Below are 23,214 nucleotides of genomic sequence, written 5' to 3' on the forward strand. Positions count from 1 at the left end.
TCCCAGAATTCCTCCTCCAGTCATGTTGCGATGATGTCATCTGCATGGATCTGCTCCACTTTGCTTTATTCATGGGGCGGGAGCATTATAGTCTTGGAAGGGACCCCGGAGGTCTTCTAGTCCAACCTACTGCTCAAGGCGGGAGCTTTACACCACCCACTTAAATGGTTGTCCAGCCTATTCTTGAAAGCCTCCAGTGATGGAGCACCCACAATCCCTGGAGGAAAGCTATTGCATTGATCCATTGCTCTTACTGACAGACAATTTCTTTTAACTTCTAGGTTGGGCCTCAATTTAACAAGCTTCCACCCATTATTTCTTTTCCTGCCATCCGGTGCCCTTGAGAATAAGTCAATCCGCTCTTCTTTGTGTCAGATGCACAAGTACTGGAAGCTCATGTCCCTCGTAATGACCCTTTAGCACCTTTGTTACTCTTCTCTGCCCACTTTCCGGGGTCTCAACCACTTTTTTGTATCATGGTGACCAGAACTGGACACAGTATTCTGAGTGTGGTATCATCAGCACCGTCTAAAGCAATTCTCTCTCTTCCTGTTTTCTTGACATTATTCCTCTTTTGATGCAGCCTAGGACTGCATTGGCTTTTATTGGCAGCTGCAGCACAAAACTGACACAAGTGGTATTTGTCCACTTATCATGCACCCCGGGGATACATGGCTTGCCCTTTTGGAGATCTGCCAGACACAGCCAGCATTTTTGGTGCACCCACAACTCCATAACACAGTCTACAAAGTGTTAAGGTAGCAAAATAGAACAATTTGTCCAACTACCATGCAACAGTGAACCAGAAGCAGCCACCATATTGACATAGAGGGAGCCATGGCAAAATGGCAGCTGCTTCCACACGTCTATTGCATGGCCTCGGGATGAATGCTGAGCACAAAGTAATGGCTGCTTCGTTGACACAGTCACACAGGCAAGATATACATATCCAGCCCTCTTCCCCACATGAGGTTCAGAGATCTTCAAAAGGTATGGAGGAGGAAGAGGCTGTGACGCCTGGTAGGGGGGTGGGGGAGTCAGGCCTAAGTATTGCAGGCTTCTAGTAAAGTGAGGGCCCTGTGGGGGAGAGAAAGGCCTATGGGGTCCATGTGGAGACTCTATGGTGGAAGGAAAGACCTGTGGGGGAGAGAAAGGCCTATAGGGACCATGTGGAGACTCTATTGTTGTCAAAAATTAAGGACTCAGACTTCGGGATGAAAAGAAGTAACTTTATTTGGTACCAAGGTTCCGAGCAAGATAGGCAAGACAGTCATTTGTACAATTGAACAAACTCCTTATGGAGACAAGCTTTCTTATATGTTCCTCAAAAACAGCCTAACACGGAAATACATTATGTCTGTGCTAATTGGTAAGTTAAACATCTTGTTTCCCATTTTCAGGTTGGGGTCACAGTTAACTTACAGGAAGCGTCTAAGTTTCCAATAGTTTCTCTCGTGTGTGAGTCCTCTGGTGTGTCGTCAGGCTGGATTTGTGACTGAAAGTTTTCCCACAAACAGGACATTCAAATGGTTTCTCTCTTGTGTGAGTCCTTTGGTGTATCATTAGGTGGGAATTCTGACTGAAACCTTTCCCACAGTCAGGACATTCAAAGGGTTTCTCTCCTGTGTGAGTCCTCTGGTGTATCATTAGGTGGGAATTCTGGCTGAAACCTTTCCCACAGTCAGGACATTCAAAGGGTTTCTCTCCTGTGTGAGTCCTCTGGTGTACCACCATGTGGGAATTTTGACTGAATCTTTTCCCACAATCAGGACATTCAAAGAGTTTCTCTTCTGTGTGAGTCCTCTGATGTATCATCAGGATGGATTTGTGACTGAAACTTTTCCCACAAACAGGACATTCAAAGGGTTTCTCTCCTGTGTGAGTCCTCTGGTGTATCACCAGGTTGGAATTTTGACTGAAACCTTTCCCACAAACAGGACATTCAAAGGGTTTCTCTCCTGTGTGAGTCGTCTGGTGTATCACTAGGTGGGAATGCCTGCTGAAACATTTCTCACAGTCAGGACATTCAAAGGGTTTCTCTCCGGTGTGAGTCCTCTGGTGTGTCATCAGGATGGATTTTTGACTGAAACCTTTCCCACAGTCAGGACATTCAAAGGGTTTCTCTCCTGTGTGAGTCCTCTGATGTCTCATCAAGATGGATTTGTGACTGAAACCTTTCCCACAAATAGGACATTCAAAGGGTTTCTCTCCTGTGTGAGACCTCTGGTGTTTCAGTAGGTTGGAATTCTTACTGAAACCTTTCCCACAATTAGGACATTCGAAGAGTTTCTCTCCTGTGTGAGTCCTCTGGTGTTTCAGTAGCTTGGAATTCTGACTGAAACCTTTCCCACAATTAGGACATTTGAAGAGTTTCTCTCCTGTGTGAGTCCTCTGGTGTTTCAGTAGGTTGGAATTCTGACTGAAACCTTTCCCACAAATAGGACATTCGAAGAGTTTCTCTCCTTTGTGAGTCCTCTGGTGTTTCTGTAGGTTGGAATTCTGACTGAAGCCTTTCCCACAGTCAGGACATTCAAAGGGTTTCTCTCCTGTGTGAGTCCTCTGGTGTTTCAGTAGGTTGGAATTCTGACTGAAGCCTTTCCCACAGTCAGGACATTCAAAAGGTTTCTCTCCTGTGTGAGTCCTCTGATGTCTCATCAGGATGGATTTGTGACTGAAACCTTTCCCACAGTCAGGACATTCAAAGGGTTTCTCTCCTGTGTGAGTCCTCTGGTGTATCATTAGATGGGAATTCTGACTGAAACCTTTCCCACAAACAGGACATTCAAAGGGTTTCTCTCCTGTGTGAGTCCTCTGATGTATCCATAGTTGGGAATTCGCACTGAAACCTTTCCCACAGTCAAGACATTCAAAGGGTTTCTCTCCTGTGTGAGTCCTCTGGTGTGTCACCAGGCTGGAATTATAACTAAAGCTTTTCCCACAGATAGGACATTTAAAGGGTTTCTCTCCTTTGTGAGTCCTCTGGTGTATCACTAGGTGGGAATTCTGACTAAAACCTTTCCCACAAACAGGACATTCAAAGGGTTTCTCTCCTGTGTGAGTCCTCTGGTGTATCATTAGGTGGGAATTCTGACTGAAACCTTTCCCACAAACAGGACATTCAAAGGGTTTCTCCCCTGTGTGAGTCCTCTGATGTACCACTAGTTCGAAATTCTGACTGAAACTTTTCCCACAGTCAGGACATTCAAAGGGTTTCTCTCCTGTGTGAGTCCTCTGGTGCATCACTAGGTTGGACCTGCTCCTGAATCCTTTCCCACAAACAGGACATTCAAATGGCTTCTCTCCTGTGTGAATCCTCTGGTGTATCATTAGGTGGGAATTCTGACTGAAACCTTTCCCACAGTCAGGACATTCAAAGGGTTTCTCTCCTGTGTGAGTCCTCTGGTGTATCACTAGGTGGGAATGGCTGCTGAAACATTTCCCACAATCAGAACATTCATATGATTTCTTTTTTGTGTGCATCCTCTAGTATATTAGCAGGCCGGTGTTTAGACTCAAACTTTTCCCACAGTCAGCGCATTCAAAGGGTTTCTCCCTGGTGGGAGTTCTGTAATGTATCACCAATTTGCCAAGCTCACTTTGTTGGGAGTACATGTAGGGCTCCTCCCCTATGTGGGTCCTTCCATGAACCAACCACAAGGAGCAGTTCTGACTAAAGCTTTGACCACATTAGTATTGCTTTTCTCCAATGTGGATGATTTCATGCACACTCAGTTGTGATTTGAAATACGCACTTTGCCCACAATAGCTGTGGAGCTGCAAAAGGGGATCATGTGACCGTAAAACAGGGCAACCGTCATAAATGTGAGTTAGGTGCCAAGAATTCAAAAATAAATCATGTGACCATGGGCAATAGTCATAAGTGTGAAAAATGATCATCAGTCAGGTTTTTCAGTGGCAATAGCAGCAATAGCAGTAGACTTATATACCGCTTCATAGGGCTTTCAGCCCTCTCTAAGCGGTTTACAGAGAGTCAGCATATTGCCCCCAACAATCTGGGTCCTCATTTTACCCACCTCGGAAGGATGGAAGGCTGAGTCAACCCTGAGCCGGTGAGATTTGAACCGCTGAACTGCTGATCTAGCAGTAGCCTGCAGTGCTGCATTTAACCACTGCGCCACCTTGGCATTGTCACTTCGAATGGCTACTAAACAGTTATAAGCCGAGGACTACCTGTAATGTATCTTTGTGTTCTGCATACTCTACTTTTTCCAGTTCGAAATCTCTGCTTGATTACCTGCTGGGGAAGAAGGAGAATTTTATGGGTTTCTGAAGGAAATGGAAATGTTTTGATGTCTGGCTTGATTGGTTTTCCTTTTTAACGTTGCTTGTTATTCTCAGTTGTCCGGAGTTCTCTTATTGGCATCCTCTTTGCCTGTAAGATTCAAAGAAACTTTTTATGAAATGGTTGCAGAAGATGTAAAAAAGAAAACTATATACATTAAAAATAAAAAGGAAATATTCCACAATGCTAAAATAACCTTAGATAAATTATGATTTATTTGACACATTGAAGATTACCGAGATCCAAGTTCACATTTGCATTCAACCATGAAATTCTCTGGTTGACTTGGGCCAATAAAAATTCTTAGAATAGCAATTATTGGATAGAATCGCTGTAATTAAGATGAATATAATATATAACAGAATAATAGAGTGGGAAGGGACCTTAACGGTCTTCTAGTCCAACCCTCTGCTCTACCACTTCAGAAGTGGCTGTCAAATCTCTTTTTGGAAGCCTCCAGTTATGGAGCATCCAAAACCTTTGAAGGCAAGCTGCTCTATCTTTTGATTGCTATAATGGTTAGGAATTTTCTTTTCAGTTATAGGTTGCTTCTTTCTTTGGTTAGTTTCCATCTATTGTTTCTTTTGGTACTTTGGAAAATAAATGGATGTCTTTGTTTTCATAGGAGCCCCTAAAATATTGGAACACTGTTATTGTGTCTCCACTAGTCCTTCTTATTAGACTAGACATGCCCAATTCCTATAACCATTCTTTGTAGGTTTTAACCTCCAGCACCCTAATTACCCAAATTGCATTTTGTTTTAGACTTTACAAATACTTGTAAGCGATACTCCATTTAAACAATGGCAGATGGAGATCTCTAACTTTATATTACAAGGGATAAACCAAGAATTAAATATAAGTTATTCCAAGATGCTCAGGAAAGAGGAGGTTGGGTTTACAAGATTTGAAATTGTACTTTGATGCTTGTTTTGTCGGGCAAATAGAGTGGGTGACTCTCCAAATTAAGAGGTTACATGAGCTAGAGGGCCATGAATTAAGATTTTTATGACATGACTATTTATGGCATGATATGCTTTGGGAATGCATTAAAAGCGGCTTCTGGGGAGGGACTTGGCCGTCGGCAGCGGCTTAATTGAGCCGCCCCCAGATTTCTGGTCCGTTATCTAATTAAACATCCTTTAGATATCTCAAAACTTCAGGCAAGAAGATTGCAGAGAGCGGCTCAGCCGGTAAGAACTTTTCCTTGTAGTTTGCAGCTTTTTTTTTCTGCTGCAAACGGGGGGGAGAGATACCAAAGCTGAGTCATCTCCGGCCAGATTTCTCTGCTGTATTAACGGCACAAGGCAAAGAACCCCCTCTTAGGACAAACTTTGAAATTATTTTTTTATGAAATTAATACAAGCAGAGCCCATATTTGAGAACTTTACATTTGTTTTTTAGGAAAACTCAAGCTTCAGTGTTATAAAGTTTCTTTTGTGTAATTATTTTCAAGATGGCGATTCTCCAGCTTTTGTATTTGCAATGATGGTATATTTTGGCAGCCTTTCACGATCTAATTAGCCTCACTCCTTTGAAGACTCTCCCTTATCTAATTAAAAGTTCTCAAAGACTCTTTGTTGACACAGAGACATTCCAAACAGGGGTTTTCTCTGTTTTTTGTTTTGTTTTGCTGAACTGTTTTGGTGTAATGCCAGCCTTTTGAAATCCTCCGTAAAATTCTTGGCAAAAAAAGGGAGGATTTTTTTTTCTTTTTTCTTCTCGGCATAGTGGTTTAGTAAAATTTGATTAAGTGCTTGAAGCAAAGATATTATGGCATCAAAATCGAATCCTGAGAAATTACTTCCTAAATCTGTGTCTCCCATACCTGGCACAAAGTCGCAGCCCCCACCTTCTATGCCCCCTAGTGGAGATGTACTAACGAAAGAATTTTTGCTGGAAATGTTCAGAGAATCAAGGGATCAGAATTTGGAAGCTCTCAGAGAGTTCAGAGATGAAATAAGGAATGAGATAAGCAATGAGATAAAAGTCTTATATGACAAATTTGATACCAAGATCACCAAAATGAATGATGATATGATGGGAATTGTAAACGTATTGACAGAATATGTTGCTGGAATGGAAGACAACTTAGAGATTCTCAATGAAGCTAAAACTAATTTGACATCTAAAACCGAAGAGGTGGATCGAAAAGTTGAAAATGCTGAAAAACAAACGATTATGATACAGTATAACCAGATGGAACTTGCATTAAGAGTTAGGGGGCTGCGCGAAGAGAGACAGGAGAACTTAAAGCAGATGTTTTCTGAGACCTTTGACTGTCTGGTGGGAAGACCGGGATCCAATTTTGATTGGCAGATTGATAAAAATTTTCACCTCAATTCTTGGGCGGCAAAACAAAAGCAACTCCCCCGAGACGTGGTAATATATTTTGTTACAAGAGAATCCAGAAATAAGATATTACAAGAGTCCTACAATACCAAGCTTCAAATTGGCGGACGGGGTTTGATGGTTTTGAAAGAGATACCACCTCAAATGCTAAGAGCCAGAAGAGATTATGCTTTTTTGGTGGAAGAGCTCAGAAGGCACCAGATACAGTATAGATGGGATGCCCTGTTTGGCATTATTGTTACATTTGATAAGCAAAGATATCGTCTCAACTCTGTATGGAAAGCTCAAGATTTCTATCATAAGATTCTGAAAGTGGGGCACCCTGAACCATCGGGATATGGAGAAAAACCACGAGCAGGACAAGAGAAACAGCAAACTACACAACTACCAGACAAAACGTATCATCTCCCCCTCCCGGAAGGGCAAGGGGTTAAGGAACAAAGATCTAACCGTACGACCACCAGACAAACAGAAAAACAAGCTACAACGCAACAATCTCCACAATCATCGGCCATTGATCAAGGAGCTATAGCAACAAGCTCAGAAGCTGTGGGAGGAGCCAGACCAAAGGTGAGACAGGCCATGCGGGAGGCTCTAAAAAAGCTTCAGGCAACCAAAAATGACAACTAAGATTTTGACATGGAATGTTAATGGACTGAATTCTCCACAGAAGAGAAAGAAAATATTTCATTATCTTAAACAGTTTAAGAACAACATAATTTGTTTGCAGGAAACTCATATAAAATTAACTGATCAAAAATATTTGTTCAATCCCAAACTTGGTCAACATTTTGTGACCTCTGCTACGGAAAAAAAAATGGCATAGTAGTATACTTAAGAAAAGACATTAAAGCCGAGCTAATCGAAGCAGATCCCTTTGGAAGATATATCACATTAGATTTAATCTTAGCAGGGAAAAATACATTGCTTTTGGGAATTTATGCTCCTAATCAACAACAAGATGGATTTTATAGAAATCTCCATGCTAAATTAGTACAGTGGGACTTTAAGTCGTGCATATTATTGGGTGATTGGAATGGCGTGATTGACACCAAAAGAGATAAGAAGACATCCCGCCCGAATACTAAATTCCGAGCTAAGTTACCCAAATCCTTTTTTGACATGATGGACGACTTCGAACTGCGAGACATTTGGCGTGAAAGGCATGCAGAAGAATATGACTTTACCTTCTTTTCCGACAGACATCAATCTTTTTCAAGGATTGATTTTATACTAATTACTAATGATTTACTTTCTAGGGTGAAGAAGACAAAGATTACGGCCAGAGTTCTTTCGGATCATAACCCAGTTTGGATGGAGCTGGGAAGGGTAGTTCAGGCAAGAAGGTCTTGGAGGCTGAATGAGAATTTATTCAGATATGAAAAATATGTTAATGATTGTAAAAAATTGTTATCTGAATATTTTGTTTTTAACATGAATAAGGGTACATCTATGGAATATGTATGGGATGCAAGCAAAGCGTATATGAGAGGAGTATTGATAAATATAAACAAAATACATAGACATAAACAAGGGCAAAAACGTAAAGAATTGGAAGAGGAAATTAAAGGGAAAGAGCTGGAATTAACACTGAACCCAGGTGATATAAAGACTAAAGAAGCAATTTCCATATTAAAATCTCAATTTGATATGCTGATTTCTGACCAGGTAGCCACCAGTTTATTATATGCCAAACATAATACTTTCTGCAATGCAAATAAACCCGGCAGGTGGTTGGCTTATCAGATTAGGAAAAAAAGGAAAACTCGAAATGTATCCAAATTGTGTTACAGAGGGAAGGAAGTGTTTCAACAGGAAGAGATCCAAAAGGGATTTCGAGAATTTTTTACAGAGTTGTATAAAGGGGACAAAATTAGGGACTTAGACATAAATAAGAGAAAATCCCCCTAGTTAGCGAAGAACACAGGCATAGGTTGAACCAACCAATAACCTCTGGGGAAATTCTGCAGGTAATCAAACAATTAAAGCTAGGGAAAGCACCAGGTACAGATGGCTTAACAGCTGTTTATTATAAAAACTTACAGTTAGAAATGGTAGAACCTCTTAGAGAATTATTTAATAAAATTCAATCGGAAGTTAAAGTGCCCCCTTCATGGAAGACAGCGTTCATATCGTTGATACCCAAAGAAGACCAAGATCTTACTCAGCCGAAAAATTATAGACCTATTTCATTACTTAATGTAGATTATAAAATTTTTACTAAAATATTAGCAAATAGGTTAATGGTGGTTATCCAACAACTGATACATACTGACCAAACAGGTTTTATACAGGGCAGACAGATGAAGAGCAATGTCAGGTTAATTATTAATGCTTTAGAATACTTGGGAAAGAACAATCAAATCCCTGCCGCATTCATATTTTTGGATGCCGAGAAAGCCTTTGATCGAGTCAATTGGCAATTTTTGTTGAAGATACTGCAAACAATGCAGATAGGAGATGGCTTTTTAAGGTCAATCAGTGCAATATATCAGCAGCAAAAAGCCCAAATCATAGTCAATGGAAGTTTAACAGATTCCTTTCAAATAGAAAAAGGTACAAGACAGGGCTGTCCTTTGTCCCCACTATTGTTTATTATAACTTTGGAAGTATTGTTGAATAAGATACGGGGCTTGGAGGGTCTAAAAGGGATCAAGATCAGACAGCAAGAATACAGAGTCCGCGCTTTTGCGGACGACTTGGTTATAATATTGAAACAACCGCAAGAATCCAGTAAGGTCTTAATGAATACGATTAATCAATATGGTCAAGTCTCTGGATTTAAAATTAATTTAGGAAAAACCAAAATATTAGCAATGAATATGAATATCAAACAGAAGGAAGAATTGGGAGCGATGTTAGGATGTGAGGTTGTTAAAAAAGTCAAATATCTTGGAGTTAATATTTTAACTTCAAATGGGAAATTATATAAGCATAATTATGAACCACTTTGGCACAGTATACAAACAGAGATGAAAAGGTGGGAGAAACTGCATTTATCTTTGCTGGGAAGGATAGCGGCAGTGAAAATGAATATTTTACCAAAATTTTTATTTCTGTTTCAAATGTTACCAATACTCAAAAGAGATGTGAATCTTTTAGAATGGCAGAAGGGTATCAACAAATTTGTATGGGCAGGAAAGAAGCCGAGGGTAAAGATGAAAATAATGCAAGATGTACGTGAAAGAGGAGGATTGAAATTACCTAACTTAAAATTATATTATGATGCAGTGGTCTTATCTGCAATTAGTGATTGGATCCATTTAACCAATGACAGAATATTGAATATTGAGGGACATGATTTGCTATATGGTTGGCATGCTTATTTGTTATTTAACAAAAAATTGGATAAGAACTTCAAAAATCATATTTTAAGAAATGCCTTATTGCGGGTTTGGAAAAAATATCAACATAAACTAAATGACAAATTGCCCATGTGGGCAATTCCTAGACATGCAACTGAAAATATGAATATAGAACAAAAACACGATAGAACCACTTATAGACAACTCCTTATTATAGAAAGAGGGGTGTTGCAATTAAAATCCTTAGAGGTACTTAAAAAAGAGAAGGTAGTTCAAACGTGGTTTCAGTATGGCCAATTACAGGCCAGGTGGAAAATAGACCAAAAAACAGGCTTTGTAAAAGCTGAGGATAACTTGTTTAAACAAATAAGAGATCAAAGCTTAATGCACATAAAGAGGATATATAATGTATTAATACAGATGGATTCAGAAACGGAATTGGTTAAAGACTGTATGATAAAATGGGCTCAGAATATTGAGGAACCAATAATGCTGGACACATGGGAAAGAATATGGGTAAGAAATGTAAAATTTACACAAGCACAAAATCTGAGAGAAAATTTTTATAAGATGTTTTATAGATGGCACTTAGATCCCAAAAAGCTTGCTTCTATGTATTCAAATGTTCAGCCTAAATGTTGGAGATGTGGTTCTCTTGATGCTACGTATTTTCATATATGGTGGACATGTCGTAATGTTAAGGCATTTTGGATAAAAATTTGGTGGATCCTGCAAAATATCTTCAAAAAAAAGGATAAAATTACCCCCCAGCTGTTTTTACTAGGTATATGTATTGACTTTACAGCAGTAGAGATTAATTTGGTTCTGTACCTAACAACGGCAGCAAGACTCTTGGTGGCGCAATACTGGAAGAAGAAAGAAAGACTTGCCTACAATTCAAGAATGGACTTTGAAGGTTATAAACTTAGCCGAAATGGCAAAAATTTCAGCATATCTTAAAGAACATTCAAACGAGAGATATAAACGAGACTGGAAAAAATGGATTGATTATACACAAAGCAAATATGGGACTAAGAAACTTCAGATAGCTTATGCTTAATATCAGTAATAACTTAAATTGTTTAAAATTTGGGTAACAGTAAGAAGCTGAGTTCAATGTAGAGATATTTTAGACTGTGATTGTCAAAAAGTTATACCGGGTATGGGCTCTGGGAAGTCGGGGGGAGGGAAGGGAGGTGGTGATCTAGGGGGAGGGGGAGAAGGGGGGAAATATAATTTAAAGTACATAATTGCACTTGTATACTGTGGCTTTTTAATGTTAGCGTTAAAACAGAGCAAACTCAATATATTGGAAGGTTATAGAAGTATACTGAAGGGAGGAGCTGAGTGAATGAAGAAGGAGGGTGGAGAGGGGGAGAGAGAGGAGGAGGAGAAGGAAGGGAGGGAATGGATTAAGAGAGGGAGTGATAGGGTTAGGGTTAGATAGAGGGGGAGGGGAAGTAGGTGTAGAGTGGTATGAGAGAAGGAAGAATGAAAGTTGGAGGGGGTTGAAAGAGGGTGTATGGTGGGCCAAGGTATATTGGGTTTGTATTGTAGGGGGCATTTTCTATATAAGTGAGGGCTGTGTTTATTATCCAATGTTATATGCCTCGGTTATGCACAGTAAACATCTGATTGTATAGAATGAAATGGAAATAAAATATTATACATTTAATTGGAATGCATTAAAAGCATTGAATTTTGGAAATATAAAGAAGAGCTTTTCATAATTTATGGTGGGCATGTCACAAAGCAAAGAAATGGAATAAGATACACATCTTAATAAATCTTAAAGACTATGAATGTGAATATAAAATAAAACAGGATTATTTTAGGCTTAATGGATAAAGAACTTTTAAAAAATGAAACACAGTTGTTATATATGTTGATTGGGGCAGGAATACTTTGTGCACAAAAATGGAGGAATTTTTTCATTCCCACAAAACCTGATAAGAAAAGAACAGGAATAATTTGTTTGTACGTGGAAACTGCTTTTGAACTTTGATCTTGAGATAGAGAAAAAATATAGTTTGATTTTGGGTTCTGTAGATTAGATAAGTTTGTTGTTATAGAAGTGGCTAGTTTACATTATCTTATGAAACTAAATAGTTGAGGTTTTATGTTAGCACCTTATTCTAGTGCACCAAAAGGAGTCAGAATTCAATGCTTTTCTTTTCCTTATCCCCTTAACCCTACACTTATCTCGCTCCCCCTTTTCCTCCCTTCTACCATTATTTTCAGTTTTCTTTGCACTTCTATAGTTTATATTTTGATCAATTAATAATTTTTTTGTGAACAAAACCCCCAAATTCTTAGCACTGCAAAGGGCTTCTGTGAAATATATCTGGAAGTGATGGGGATAGATTATACAATTGTAGATATATGCATTCAGAGATATAAACAAACCTAGAAACTTATATATTTGGAAAATCTATGTGTTTTCAGCCCAAAAAGTATTCCAAAATTGTTACAGTGAAACCTTTCAATACTTGAGAGCCGAGGTGGCGCAGTGCTTAGGGTGCAGTACTGCAGGCCACTTCAACTGACTGTTATGTGCAGTTCAGCGGTTCTAATCTCACCAGCTCAAGGTTGACTCAGCCTTCCAGCCTTCCGAGCGGGGTGAAATGAGGACCCAGACTGTGGGGCCGATATGCTGACTCTGTAAATGCTTAGAGAGGGCTGAAAGCCCTATGAAGCGGTATATAAGTCTAACTGCTATTGCTATTGCTACTGCTACTTTCAGAGATGTGGGGGCTTTAACTGATGAAATGATGCCTAAAGCCTCTGTAAGATTTGAAACAACCGTTTTGCCCATGAAAGTCCTGAGATCTAAGTAAGCACAGAAAATACTTTCCACAACTACTCTGTTGACATTCCCATTGAAGCAGTCCTCACTTACTGACTGCATTTGTGACTTGCATGTGTCACTAAGCAGCCTGATTGTGAAGCATGATGTCACCTGACAGAGCCAACTTGCATCTGTTCCTCTGCAGTTGTGGGTTGTTAAAGGCAATTTCACTGGACCCTGACTGGCAACTTCCTGCTGGCATCCCCACTGAGTTTGCTTGTCAGAAGCTAGTTGGGAAGGTCACAAATGGGGATCAGGAGTGTGGGATGCTGCAACCATCATAAACGTCCGCTGATTGGCAGAACCCAAATTGGTGCAACTCCTTTTCCTGCATGTTCATAACCACAGGAACTGTTGACTTGTTCAGGTCACTGAAGAAGTGTTAGGAGTACCACAGATTTCTGGACCATGTCTGCAGTTGCTTTTACAGTGCCATAGTAAAAGGCACCATAAAAGCCAACTAAAAAGGTCAATAGGACCTTTTTAGTTGAACCTGGTTAATACATGGATGGGGCACCAATAGGAAATATCCTGCTTGTTGGCTAGACGTGGAAGTAAAAAAAATAAAAAAGACACAGTGGCAGATCAGTCCAATATTATTGCCAAGAAAACATAAAAGGGTCCATAACAGAACAAAAGAGTTGAAATTGGAAATCTTCCAGTCCACAGAAGAGGAGGCCGAGGGGTGAAATGATAGAGGTCTTCCAATATCTGAGGGGCTGCCACAAAGAAGAGGGGCTCAACCTCTTCTCTAGAGCACCTGAAGGCAGAACAAGAAGCAATGGATGGAAACGAATCAGGCAGAGAAGCAACCGAGAAACAAGGCGACGTTTCCTGACTGTGAGAACAATTAACCGGTTTCCCTGCAGAAGTTGTGGACGCTCCATCACTGGAGGCTTTCAGGAAGAGACTGGACAGTCATGTGCCTGAAATGTAAAAGGTCTCCTGCTGGAGCAGGGGGCTGGACTAGATGACCTCAAAGATCCCTCCCAGCTGTTATTCCACATTCTATCTAGTTTTTTCTCTGCTTCCAGGCCGTGGAGGGAACCAAAAAGCCTGAGTGGCTCCCGGATTCTCCTCCCACCAGCCCTCAACTCACCTCCCAGCTGCTGCTTCGAGCCTCGGAAGAGCCTCTCTATACGCTCCTCTCCCCTCTCTTCCGTGAGTGTTTTGGATGAGGAAGTTCCTCTGTGCTCCTTTTTCCATCCTTTCTAGCAATACAATGCTCGATGGTTTTAACTCCTTTAAGGTCAATCGGAGAGGCCACTATTGTACTGTTGGCTCTTCAGTCACAGATGCTGCCATCTCCTGATAGGAGGCTGAAAAACAGACTTGTCCTATCTAACTATGGCATTGGCCAGATCCTCTCACTGATTATGTGCTATCAGTCATGTTCAGACTCCTAGCAACCTATATTTGCAGCTTTGTCAAGTGAAATATAATAAGTACTGAAAAACTGCTATCACATCACTCCGGTGTTTCTCTCTGTTACCCAATTCCTATAATTGTACATCCTATGTTTTACCTTCCAGTCCCCTACATGACTTTGTTGTTCTTCTCTACACTCTTTCTACAGTCTAAATACTTTTGTATCCTGGTGATCAAAACTGGATGCAGTATTCAAAGTTTAGTCTTACTAATACAGTATAACACAGTACTAACACTCCATGTGGCCTTTGTTACTATCCCTGTGATGCTGCAGACTAGGACTGAATTGTCTTTTTAGGTAATTACAGCACACTATAAGAAGTTAGCACCCAGCCCTCTCCGAGAAAAATGAAATATCCTAGGAAATATTGAAAAGGCAGAATATTATTGTTAGATTTGGTGAATGGATGAGGCAGACTCAGGCTTCAACAAGCAAACAACAACTATTTATTGAGTGACAACTATGTACAATCCAGCAAACACTCTGTCTGGTAGCAGCCCTTTTATGAGGGCTCTGTCAGACCCTTCGGCCAATTAGATTCGAATACTGTTCCTGTTGGAACAGAGGACCTTGGTGGAAACTATCATACAGATTGTCAGTATGTAACACCTTCTTCTCTTAGTTGGGTTCGTCCAGTTTGTGACGTAGTCACGCAGGTAGGCGGGCTTTCTGGTGGCTCGCCCAGACCTGCGCAGTTCAGTCGGTGCTGGATCTTCAATCAGGTTGGATGGACCTGTTATCTCTGTGGCTTCGCTTGGTGGAAGCTCCTGGAACTTTCCACAGGCGCGGCTGGAGTTTCTGGAGCTGCTTCACTCGGAGTTCGTTGCGGCCCTACAACTTCATCAGATAAGTACCCTGGTACTTTTGGCTTGAGAAGTCTGTGGAAGGAGTGAATTCGTGCTTCTTTTGGGTAGGGCTTTGGCTAACTTGTGCAGGAGTTACCTCTGGTTGCCTAATGTTGGATTGGGAGAGGTGGCCACAGAGTTGGTCAATGTGCTACCTCCAAGTTCAACCATCCTCGAGCTCCAATTGACGACAGGCGAGGTCTGGTAATGCCTGTAACCGTGGCAGGAATCCAGAGTCCCCTCCTCCCCCAGCATAGTTGTGGGCATAAACTCAATCCCCTACGCTAAAGTGTCTAAGTTGACCAGCTGAATCTCGGGGTGGAGTTGTTTGGGTGTAGCCGGTCTAAGCGCGAACTTAGACCCATTAGAAGCTCGGCAGGGCTTCTCCCGGTGGTAGCACTTGCCATGAGGTGCTGAATGAGGAGGAATTGATCAACCCGTGTTTGCCAATCTCCCGGCCTCACCCAAGATAGGGCTTCTTTAGCGGATCGCACCATTCTCTCTGCCTATCCATTACTGGCCAGATGTATGGAAAGATGGTTTAATGGTGGACAGGAGGACATGGCTTGAGTTCTGAACAGAAAAGGTGATCACATGCTTCAATGTTGAATGAAGAAGAAGAGATGAGAGGAAGGGGCTTGCTGGGCTTTTTAAAATCTGTTCAACCCAGTGGTGGGTTTCAAAATTTATCAGAACCTGTAGGTGTGGCCTACTTTGTGGTAGTGGCTTGCCGGCCATGTGACCGAGTGGGAGTGGCTTGGCAGTCATGTGACCAGATGGGAGTGGCCAAGACTATGTCACTTAATTCTTTGCCCCAATGGATGATCTACAAAAAGAAGATATAAAAAGGAAATGTATTATTTTGTGCACTTACTATTTAAATAAGATCAAAGTAAGTACACAAAACAATAAAAGAGCTACTTACAGAAGGTAAATAGCTTACTACTTACTACTACCCCCCTCCCAGATTCCGTTTTTGTGTAATTGGGTCAGTAAAGCTCTTAGGGCAGTGATGGCAAACCTTTTTTGGCTCATGTGCCAAAAGCGGGGGGAGCGGAGGGGGGCGTGCGCGGGTGTTTCACACACATGATGCTATGCACATGACCCCAGCATGCATGTGCACACGACCAGCGCTCCCCCCATTTTTGACGTGCTTTCCCCCCCCCCCCCCGGCTCCGGGAGGCTTTATAGGAGCATTTGGAGTGCAAAAAATAGATTTACGGGAGAACCAGAATTTCGGGAACAGACTGAAGCCTCCAGAGCGTGAAAAACTGGCCCTACGAGCAAACCGGAAGTTTGGAGGGTGAAAAATGGCCTCAAAAGAAGGCCAAAGGCAGCTGGCCAGCGCAGGGCAATGCCTCGCATGCCCTGGCAAATGGCTCTTCATACCGCCTGTGGCACGCGTGTCTTACGGGAACCTTAGGCACCCACCACCCTTTGTCCTAAATTCTACGAGCCGTCCAGGGACAAGTGGCTCCCAGTTCTTGAGCCCATTTTTCTTCCTCTTTAGTATAGGATGGTTTGGACAGGGAGGTTTGCAACTGGTAGAGGGGATCAGGGGACAGACCTGTACAGGAACCAGCTGAGAGGCCTCTTATTTTGCCTTGTCTGCTGACCTATTTCCCTTTGCCACCAAGGTGTCGTTGTCGGAATGACTGCTGACATGGATGACTGCAACCTCGTGAGGGAAGTTTACAGCTTCACATAATTCTATGATCTGTGGCCCATGTTTGATTGCCCCCCCTCCCCGGGCATTGAGCGTCCCCCTTTCTTTCCAAATAGCCGCATGAGAAAGTAAAACTCCTAATGCATATTTACTGTCTGTGTAGACATTAACCCTCTTCCCTTTTGCCAACTGGAGGGCCCTTCCTCTGATCGGGCCTGCGATTCTAACTTTCAGCCTCGGTTTTGCTGCTTGCTTTCGGCTATCATTGAAACGGGAAGCGGGGGCATGGTGTTTGGATGGGGGAATTATATCTGTGCAGGAGTGACTGTAAAAAGGGACTTGTTCTCTCCATCTACTGTGCATGTTGCAGATAGAGGAGTTGCCGCCAAGGCCAACTGTCCGGCATACCAACCTGATGATGATTTTTGAAGATGTCTCCCACATGACACCTGTGGGGTGTACGGATTGGACTATGGGATGGGGTTACCAAGGGGAGGGGGTTGGGTCACATATTGATATCTATGATTACGCGCACTTTTGCCTCAGATCTTGCTTTGCCTAGCTGCTATTTACTCATGACCAGTAAAAGTACTCTTAATTCTGCAAAATGGAGTTGAGTGGTTTCTTTCTTGGTTACTGAGGGAGGCCGCCGTGACATTAAGCAAGATCTCAGTTTCGCACTCATCCTGGAGCTAAAACCTTCCGAGGGGAGCGCAACAACATCCTAAAACCCTGAAGGATGTCCCACCAAGGCAGCGATCAAGAGGAGTACATGGGAGCAGCTGCGTCCTCGTGCCCTTTGGAAACGGAGCGAATGGCTGGATTGCATTTGGAAGAACGATCCGTTCGCCCCAGATGAATGCGGGGAGTGGGACGGAAGGATTATCCTGAGGAACCTCCGGCTGGAGTTACCACGAGGAGACAGAGACGACCAGCAGCTGCTTGGCATGTAGCAGATGAGGAGAACCTTATGATGTCTCAGGTGATGAAGCTCTTTGAAGGGGCTTGGGAGAGGCGATGTGCCCGTGAGAGTGGTCCTGAAAGGGAAGCAAATCTCCCAGAAACAGAGGAGAGGTATGCAGAGGACTTGTTCCGCCCAAGAGGAGCCGGGCGGGCAGAAGGTGGAACTAATCAGGATGACCCAGCTCCAACCCCAGTAGCAGCAGCCAGAAACATTCCAAGAGGGGGAGGGGTCCCCCACAGACATTGGATGGCTAAAGTCCCCCCTCCCCTGGATGTGAAGTTTGGAGGAGAATCTAAGGATTTAGGTTTTTTTCTCGTTCGAGTATGGAATTACATGCAAATGTTTGGAGACGATCTGCCAAATGAAGAGGCCAAGGTAAGAATAATTACAATGGCATTGGAAAATAAGGCAGCTGCATGGATGGTGGCCCTACATAATGCTGATTCCCCCCTATTGAGAGACTATAATAGATTTATGGCTGCCCTCTGGAAACGCTTTGATGATCCACTCACAGAGCGTAAAGCAAGAATTAAATTTAAAACTCTTACCAAGGGAAAGAGGCCAGTTGCTGAATATATACAAGAATTTCGTGAATTATCTGTGTATATGCGTGGTTGATCCGAAGAGGCATTAATGGACGGTTTCATGGACGGGCTAAACAAAGACATACTGTATATACTCAAGTATAAGCCTAGTTTTTCAGCCCACTTTTTGGGCTGAAAAAAGCCGCCTCGGCTTATACTCGAGTCAGTGAAAAATTTGCCCGAAATGGAGGAGAAAAAGGTGCGGGGCCATGCCGCTGGGTGACGCTCGTGAATGGCCCGGCGCCCCTGCGTTTCCCCTCCCTCTGTGTCAGTTTGCCGCGCAGCGTGCACTGCACCATCCCCCCTCCTCACATTCTAATGTAATGCAGGGCTGTCTTACGATTCCCCTTCCTCCCCCTCCTGCCGCTCTGCAACGATGTCCCACCTCCTCCTTGTTATGGCAAGCAGCCACATAGCGATGTCCCACCTCCTCTGGTACAGTGATCCAATGATAGGAATCACTGTGCTGTGTGTCATAGGAGGCGGGACATCATCATCACAGCGGGACATCAGCATCATGAGGTGAGTGAAGTATTTCATTGAATACACCGGTATTGTGTGATAATAATTTGTTATGCAGAGCAAATTTTTACAATGGCTACTGTATATTTAATGGGCACAGGCAGGCTGTATATGTTATTCAATGGGCAATGGCATTATTGGTATCTATTTTTATTTTTGAAATTTATCGGTAGCTGCTGCATTTCCCACCCTAGGCTTATACTCGAGTCAATAACTTTTCCAGTTTTTTGTGGTACAATTAGGTGCCTCGGCTTATATTCGGGTCGGCCTATACTCGAGTATATACGGTATACCAGAACTGTGTAAACAGCCCCCCCCCCCCCCGACTTCAGCCCTGGTATGAACTGGCTGCGGATGTGGAGATTGACTTAGCCAGAGATAATTACCGTGAAGATAGTGAAAGCGAAAAGGCTATCCCTCCCAACCTCCCGCCCCAGGAGCTCCTAAAGGAGAGAGAAGTGGGTCTGCAAGCAAATCCAAGCTGTTCATCTGTTTCCGTTGTGGGAAAGAGTTACCTTGACCCCTTCCAGTCCGGCTTCAGACCTGGTTACAGCACAGAAACCGCTTTGGTCGCATTGACCGATGATCTCTGGAGAGCCAGGGAGGGAGGCCATGCGTCCATCCTGGTTCTCCTTGACCTCTCGGCGGCTTTCGATACCATCGACCATGGTATCCTTCTGCGACGACTGCGGGAGGTGGGGGTGGGAGGCACTGTTTTGCAGTGGTTCTCCTCCTACCTCTCGGACAGGTCGCAGTCGGTGTTGGTTGGGGGGGCAGAGATCGTCCCCGAGGCCCCTAACATATGGGGTGCCGCAAGGTTCGGTCTTATCCCCCCTACTATTTAACATATACATGAAACCGCTAGGCGAGATCATTCGGAGGCACGGGATAAAATACCATCAATATGCGGACGATACTCAGTTGTATCTGTCCGCCCCGTGCCAACTCAATGAAGCGGTGGACGTGATGAACCAGGGTCTTGAGGCCGTTAAGAACTGGATGAGTGCTAACAAACTGGTACTCAACCCAGACAAGACCGAGTGGCTGTTGTGTTTCCCTCCCAATAATTTGGCCAGTGTTCCATCGCTCAGGCTGGGGGGTCAAATTTTACACCCCTCAGACAGGGTTCGCAACTTGGGAGTCCTCCTGGACCCACAGCTGACTTTCGACCATCATTTGTCGGCTGTGACCAGGGGGGCATTTGCCCAGGTTCGCCTGGTGCGCCAGTTGTGACCCTACCTGAACCAGGAGGCCCTCACAACAGTCACCCGAGCCCTTGTGATCTCTAGGCTGGAATACTGCAATGTGCTCTACATGGGGCTGCCCTTGAAGTGCATCCGGCGACTTCAGCTAGTCCAGAATGCGGCCGCGCGAGTGATAGTGGGCGCACTGCGGTTCGCCCACATAACACCTATCCTCCGCGAGCTGCGCTGGCTACCTGTTGATCTCCGGGTGCGCTTCAAGGTGTTACTTACCACCCATAAAGCCCTCCATGGTAGTGGATGAGTACTTGAGAGACCGCCTCCTGCCGATTACCTCCCTTCAACCTATCAGATCGCACAGGTTAGGCCTCCTCCGAATTCCATCCGCCAGTCAGTGCCGACTGGCGACTACGCGGAGGAGAGCCTTCTCAGTAGCAGCTCCGACCCTCTGGAACGAGCTCCCCGTGGAGATTCGCACCCTCACCACCATCCAGACCTTCCGCACAGCCCTTAAGATCTGGCTATCCCGTCAGGCCTGGGGATAAGTTCCTAATCCACCCCACCCGAATGTTGAATGAAAGTTGTGTTTTACTGTTTTATTTTCTTTTTCCACGTATTGTCTTATGTTTTGTATTACACCCCCCCCCCCTCCTATGGATTGTAAGCCGCCCTGAGTCCCCTCAGGGAAAAGGGCGGCCTATAAATACCAAATAAATACCAAAAAAAAAAAAAAAGAGGGGCATCGAGCAACAAATTGCAGCACCAATATGACCCCTAAGCCCTTTACCAGGGGGAAGAGAAAGCTAGAGAAACCTCCCAGAAAGAGGAGGGAGACTGCCATGAAGGGGTGGAACCTAATCCTCGTTGGAGGAAAGTGAAACCGAATCTGACGATGAACGTCTGGTAAGTTCCCAATCGGGGCCCATGCCTATCCCAGTTGAACTTAAAGTGCCCTCTACTGGAGTGCAGGAAAAAATGTTGGTACTTTTAGATTCGGGTTGCACACGTTGCATTGTTAGCCCTGAAGTAGTGGAAAAATTGGGACTGAAACTGAAAACTTTAAAAGTCCCGATTGCTTTTTGCCAGTTGGACAGCTCAATAGCTGGAGGGAGCCCTGTCCATTTAGCCAATAGACACGTGGATGGGAACTCACCAAGACACAATAAGTTGTTTTTTTTTTGCCAAAAATTTTTATTTTCCATTTTCATAACATATAATCACATGTATATTATTACATAGACAATATCATGTTGTAAGAGAAGTCAATATACATGTGCAATCATATTGCTTTAAAATCAAGCCTAGCATAATTCCCCCCTCCCCCTCCCCCTCCCCCCTCCCCCCTCCCCCCCACAACATACCCCCCCCCGACTTCCCAGAATCCGTACACAGTATAGATATCATATTTAACAACCACAGTCTAAGATATATTGAGGGGGAAAAGAATAAGAAATTAATAACATCTGTGCGTTGAACTTAGCTCCTCCTTGCTAAACTAACTTTAAACAATTTAAATCATTCCTAATCTTAACCATAGGCTATCTGGAATTTCTTAGTCCCATGTCCATTCTTGGATTGTAGGCAAATCTTCCTTCTTCCAGTATTGCGCCACCAACAGTCTTGCTGCCATTATTAAATGCAAAATCAGGTTAATCTTTACCGCTGTACAGTCAGTAATTATACCTAACAAGAATAACTGAGGAGTAAACTTTATCCCTTTTTTAAGAATATTTTGTATAATCCACCATATTTTTATCCAAAATGCCTTAACCTTTTGGCAAGTCCACCATATATGGAAGTATGTAGCATCAAGAGAACTACATCTCCGACATTTGGGTTGTAAATTCGAATACATAGAAGCCAATTTTTTAGGATCTAAATGCCATCTATAACATCTTGTAAAAATTTTCTCTCAGGTTTTGGGCTTGTGTAAATTTCACATTTCTTACCCAAATTCTTTCCCATGTATCCAACATTATTGGTTCTTCAATATTTTGAGCCCACTTTATCATGCAATCTTTAACTAATTCTGTTTCGGAATCCATCTGTACTAATACATTGTATATCCTCTTTATATGCATTAAGCTTTGATCTCTTATTTGTTTAAATAGATTATCCTCAACTTGGATAAAACCAATTTTTTAATCTATTTTCCACCTGGCCTGTAACTGCCTATACTGGAACCATGTTTGAATTACCTTCTCCTCTTTTAGCACCTCTAAGGATTTTAGTTGTAATACCCCCCTTTCCAGGGTAAGAAGCTGTCTGTAAGTAATTCTATCCTGTTTTTGTACTATATTCATATTTTCTATTGCATGTCTAGGAATCAAGAGACAATAAGTTTTATTGTGACTCCAGGAATGGACCGGCCTCTTATATTAGGCTTGCCCTGGTTACGTAAATGGAACCCACGCATCAATTGGAGGAAAGGGTGGTTATGCATCTGATCTACTACACTCCCTGAGGGAGGGGGGGCTCCCTAAGGCTGCCTCTAACCTAGCAGCAAGGGGGCAAGAAAGAATTGAGGGGGAGGAGAATATCCCGAAAGAGTATTGGGATCTAAGAGATGTTTTCAGTGAAAAATCATCTGATAAATTACCCTCGCACCGTGCCACTGACTGCAGCATTGATATTCTCCCCAGGGTAAAACTTCCAAAACCTCAGATTTATCCGATGACACCCCCCCCCCCATGAAATGGGTGAGTTAAGGAAGTTTATTGACAAGAATTTGCAAAGGGGATTTATTGAACCTGCTAGGCCCCGAGTAGCTGCTCCAGTTCTGTTCAGAGAAAAGAAAGATGGCTCCTTTCATCTCTGTGTTAATTACAAAAACCTGAATGCTGTCTGTGTTCAGAACCTCTACCCACTAACTTTAATGAAGGATGCCAAAATTAAATCTACGAGAGGCCTATTACAGAGTCAGAATTAAAGAGGGTGACGAATGGAAAACTGCTTTCAACTGCCCACTTGGTTGTTTTCAATTCCGAGTACTCCCATTTGGTCTGCAGGGGGCACCAGCTGTTTTCATGCAACTGATAAATGAAGTTTTGCATGAACACCTGTACAAAGGCGTGACGGTCTATCTTGATGACATCCTTATTTACACGGAAACATGTGAAGAACACGTGAAATTGGTCCGCTCAATGCTCAAAAAGCTCCATGCAGCGGAACTGTATGCCGAACTGTTTAAGTGT

At 43.0% G+C, this 23,214-nt stretch overlaps 1 protein-coding gene across 1 annotated transcript in view; it reads right to left on the reverse strand.

The window, feature by feature from the left end:
* Positions 1-1,208: 1,208 nt before the first annotated feature.
* LOC148047542 (uncharacterized) overlaps positions 1,209-23,214 on the reverse strand; it is a 37,086-nt gene continuing 15,080 nt past the window's right edge. Inside the window, 1 exon segment of the mRNA XM_087708370.1 lies at positions 1,209-3,554. Within this exon segment, the coding sequence (XP_087564496.1) occupies positions 1,432-3,554 (2,123 nt within the window). The 3' untranslated portion in view covers positions 1,209-1,431.

This window comes from Thamnophis sirtalis, unplaced genomic scaffold (assembly GCF_051295495.1).
Source record: "Thamnophis sirtalis isolate CommonGarterSnake01/CBP01778 unplaced genomic scaffold, rThaSir2_p1.2 scaffold_3, whole genome shotgun sequence".
In the NCBI taxonomy this organism is placed as follows: domain Eukaryota; kingdom Metazoa; phylum Chordata; class Lepidosauria; order Squamata; family Natricidae; genus Thamnophis; species Thamnophis sirtalis.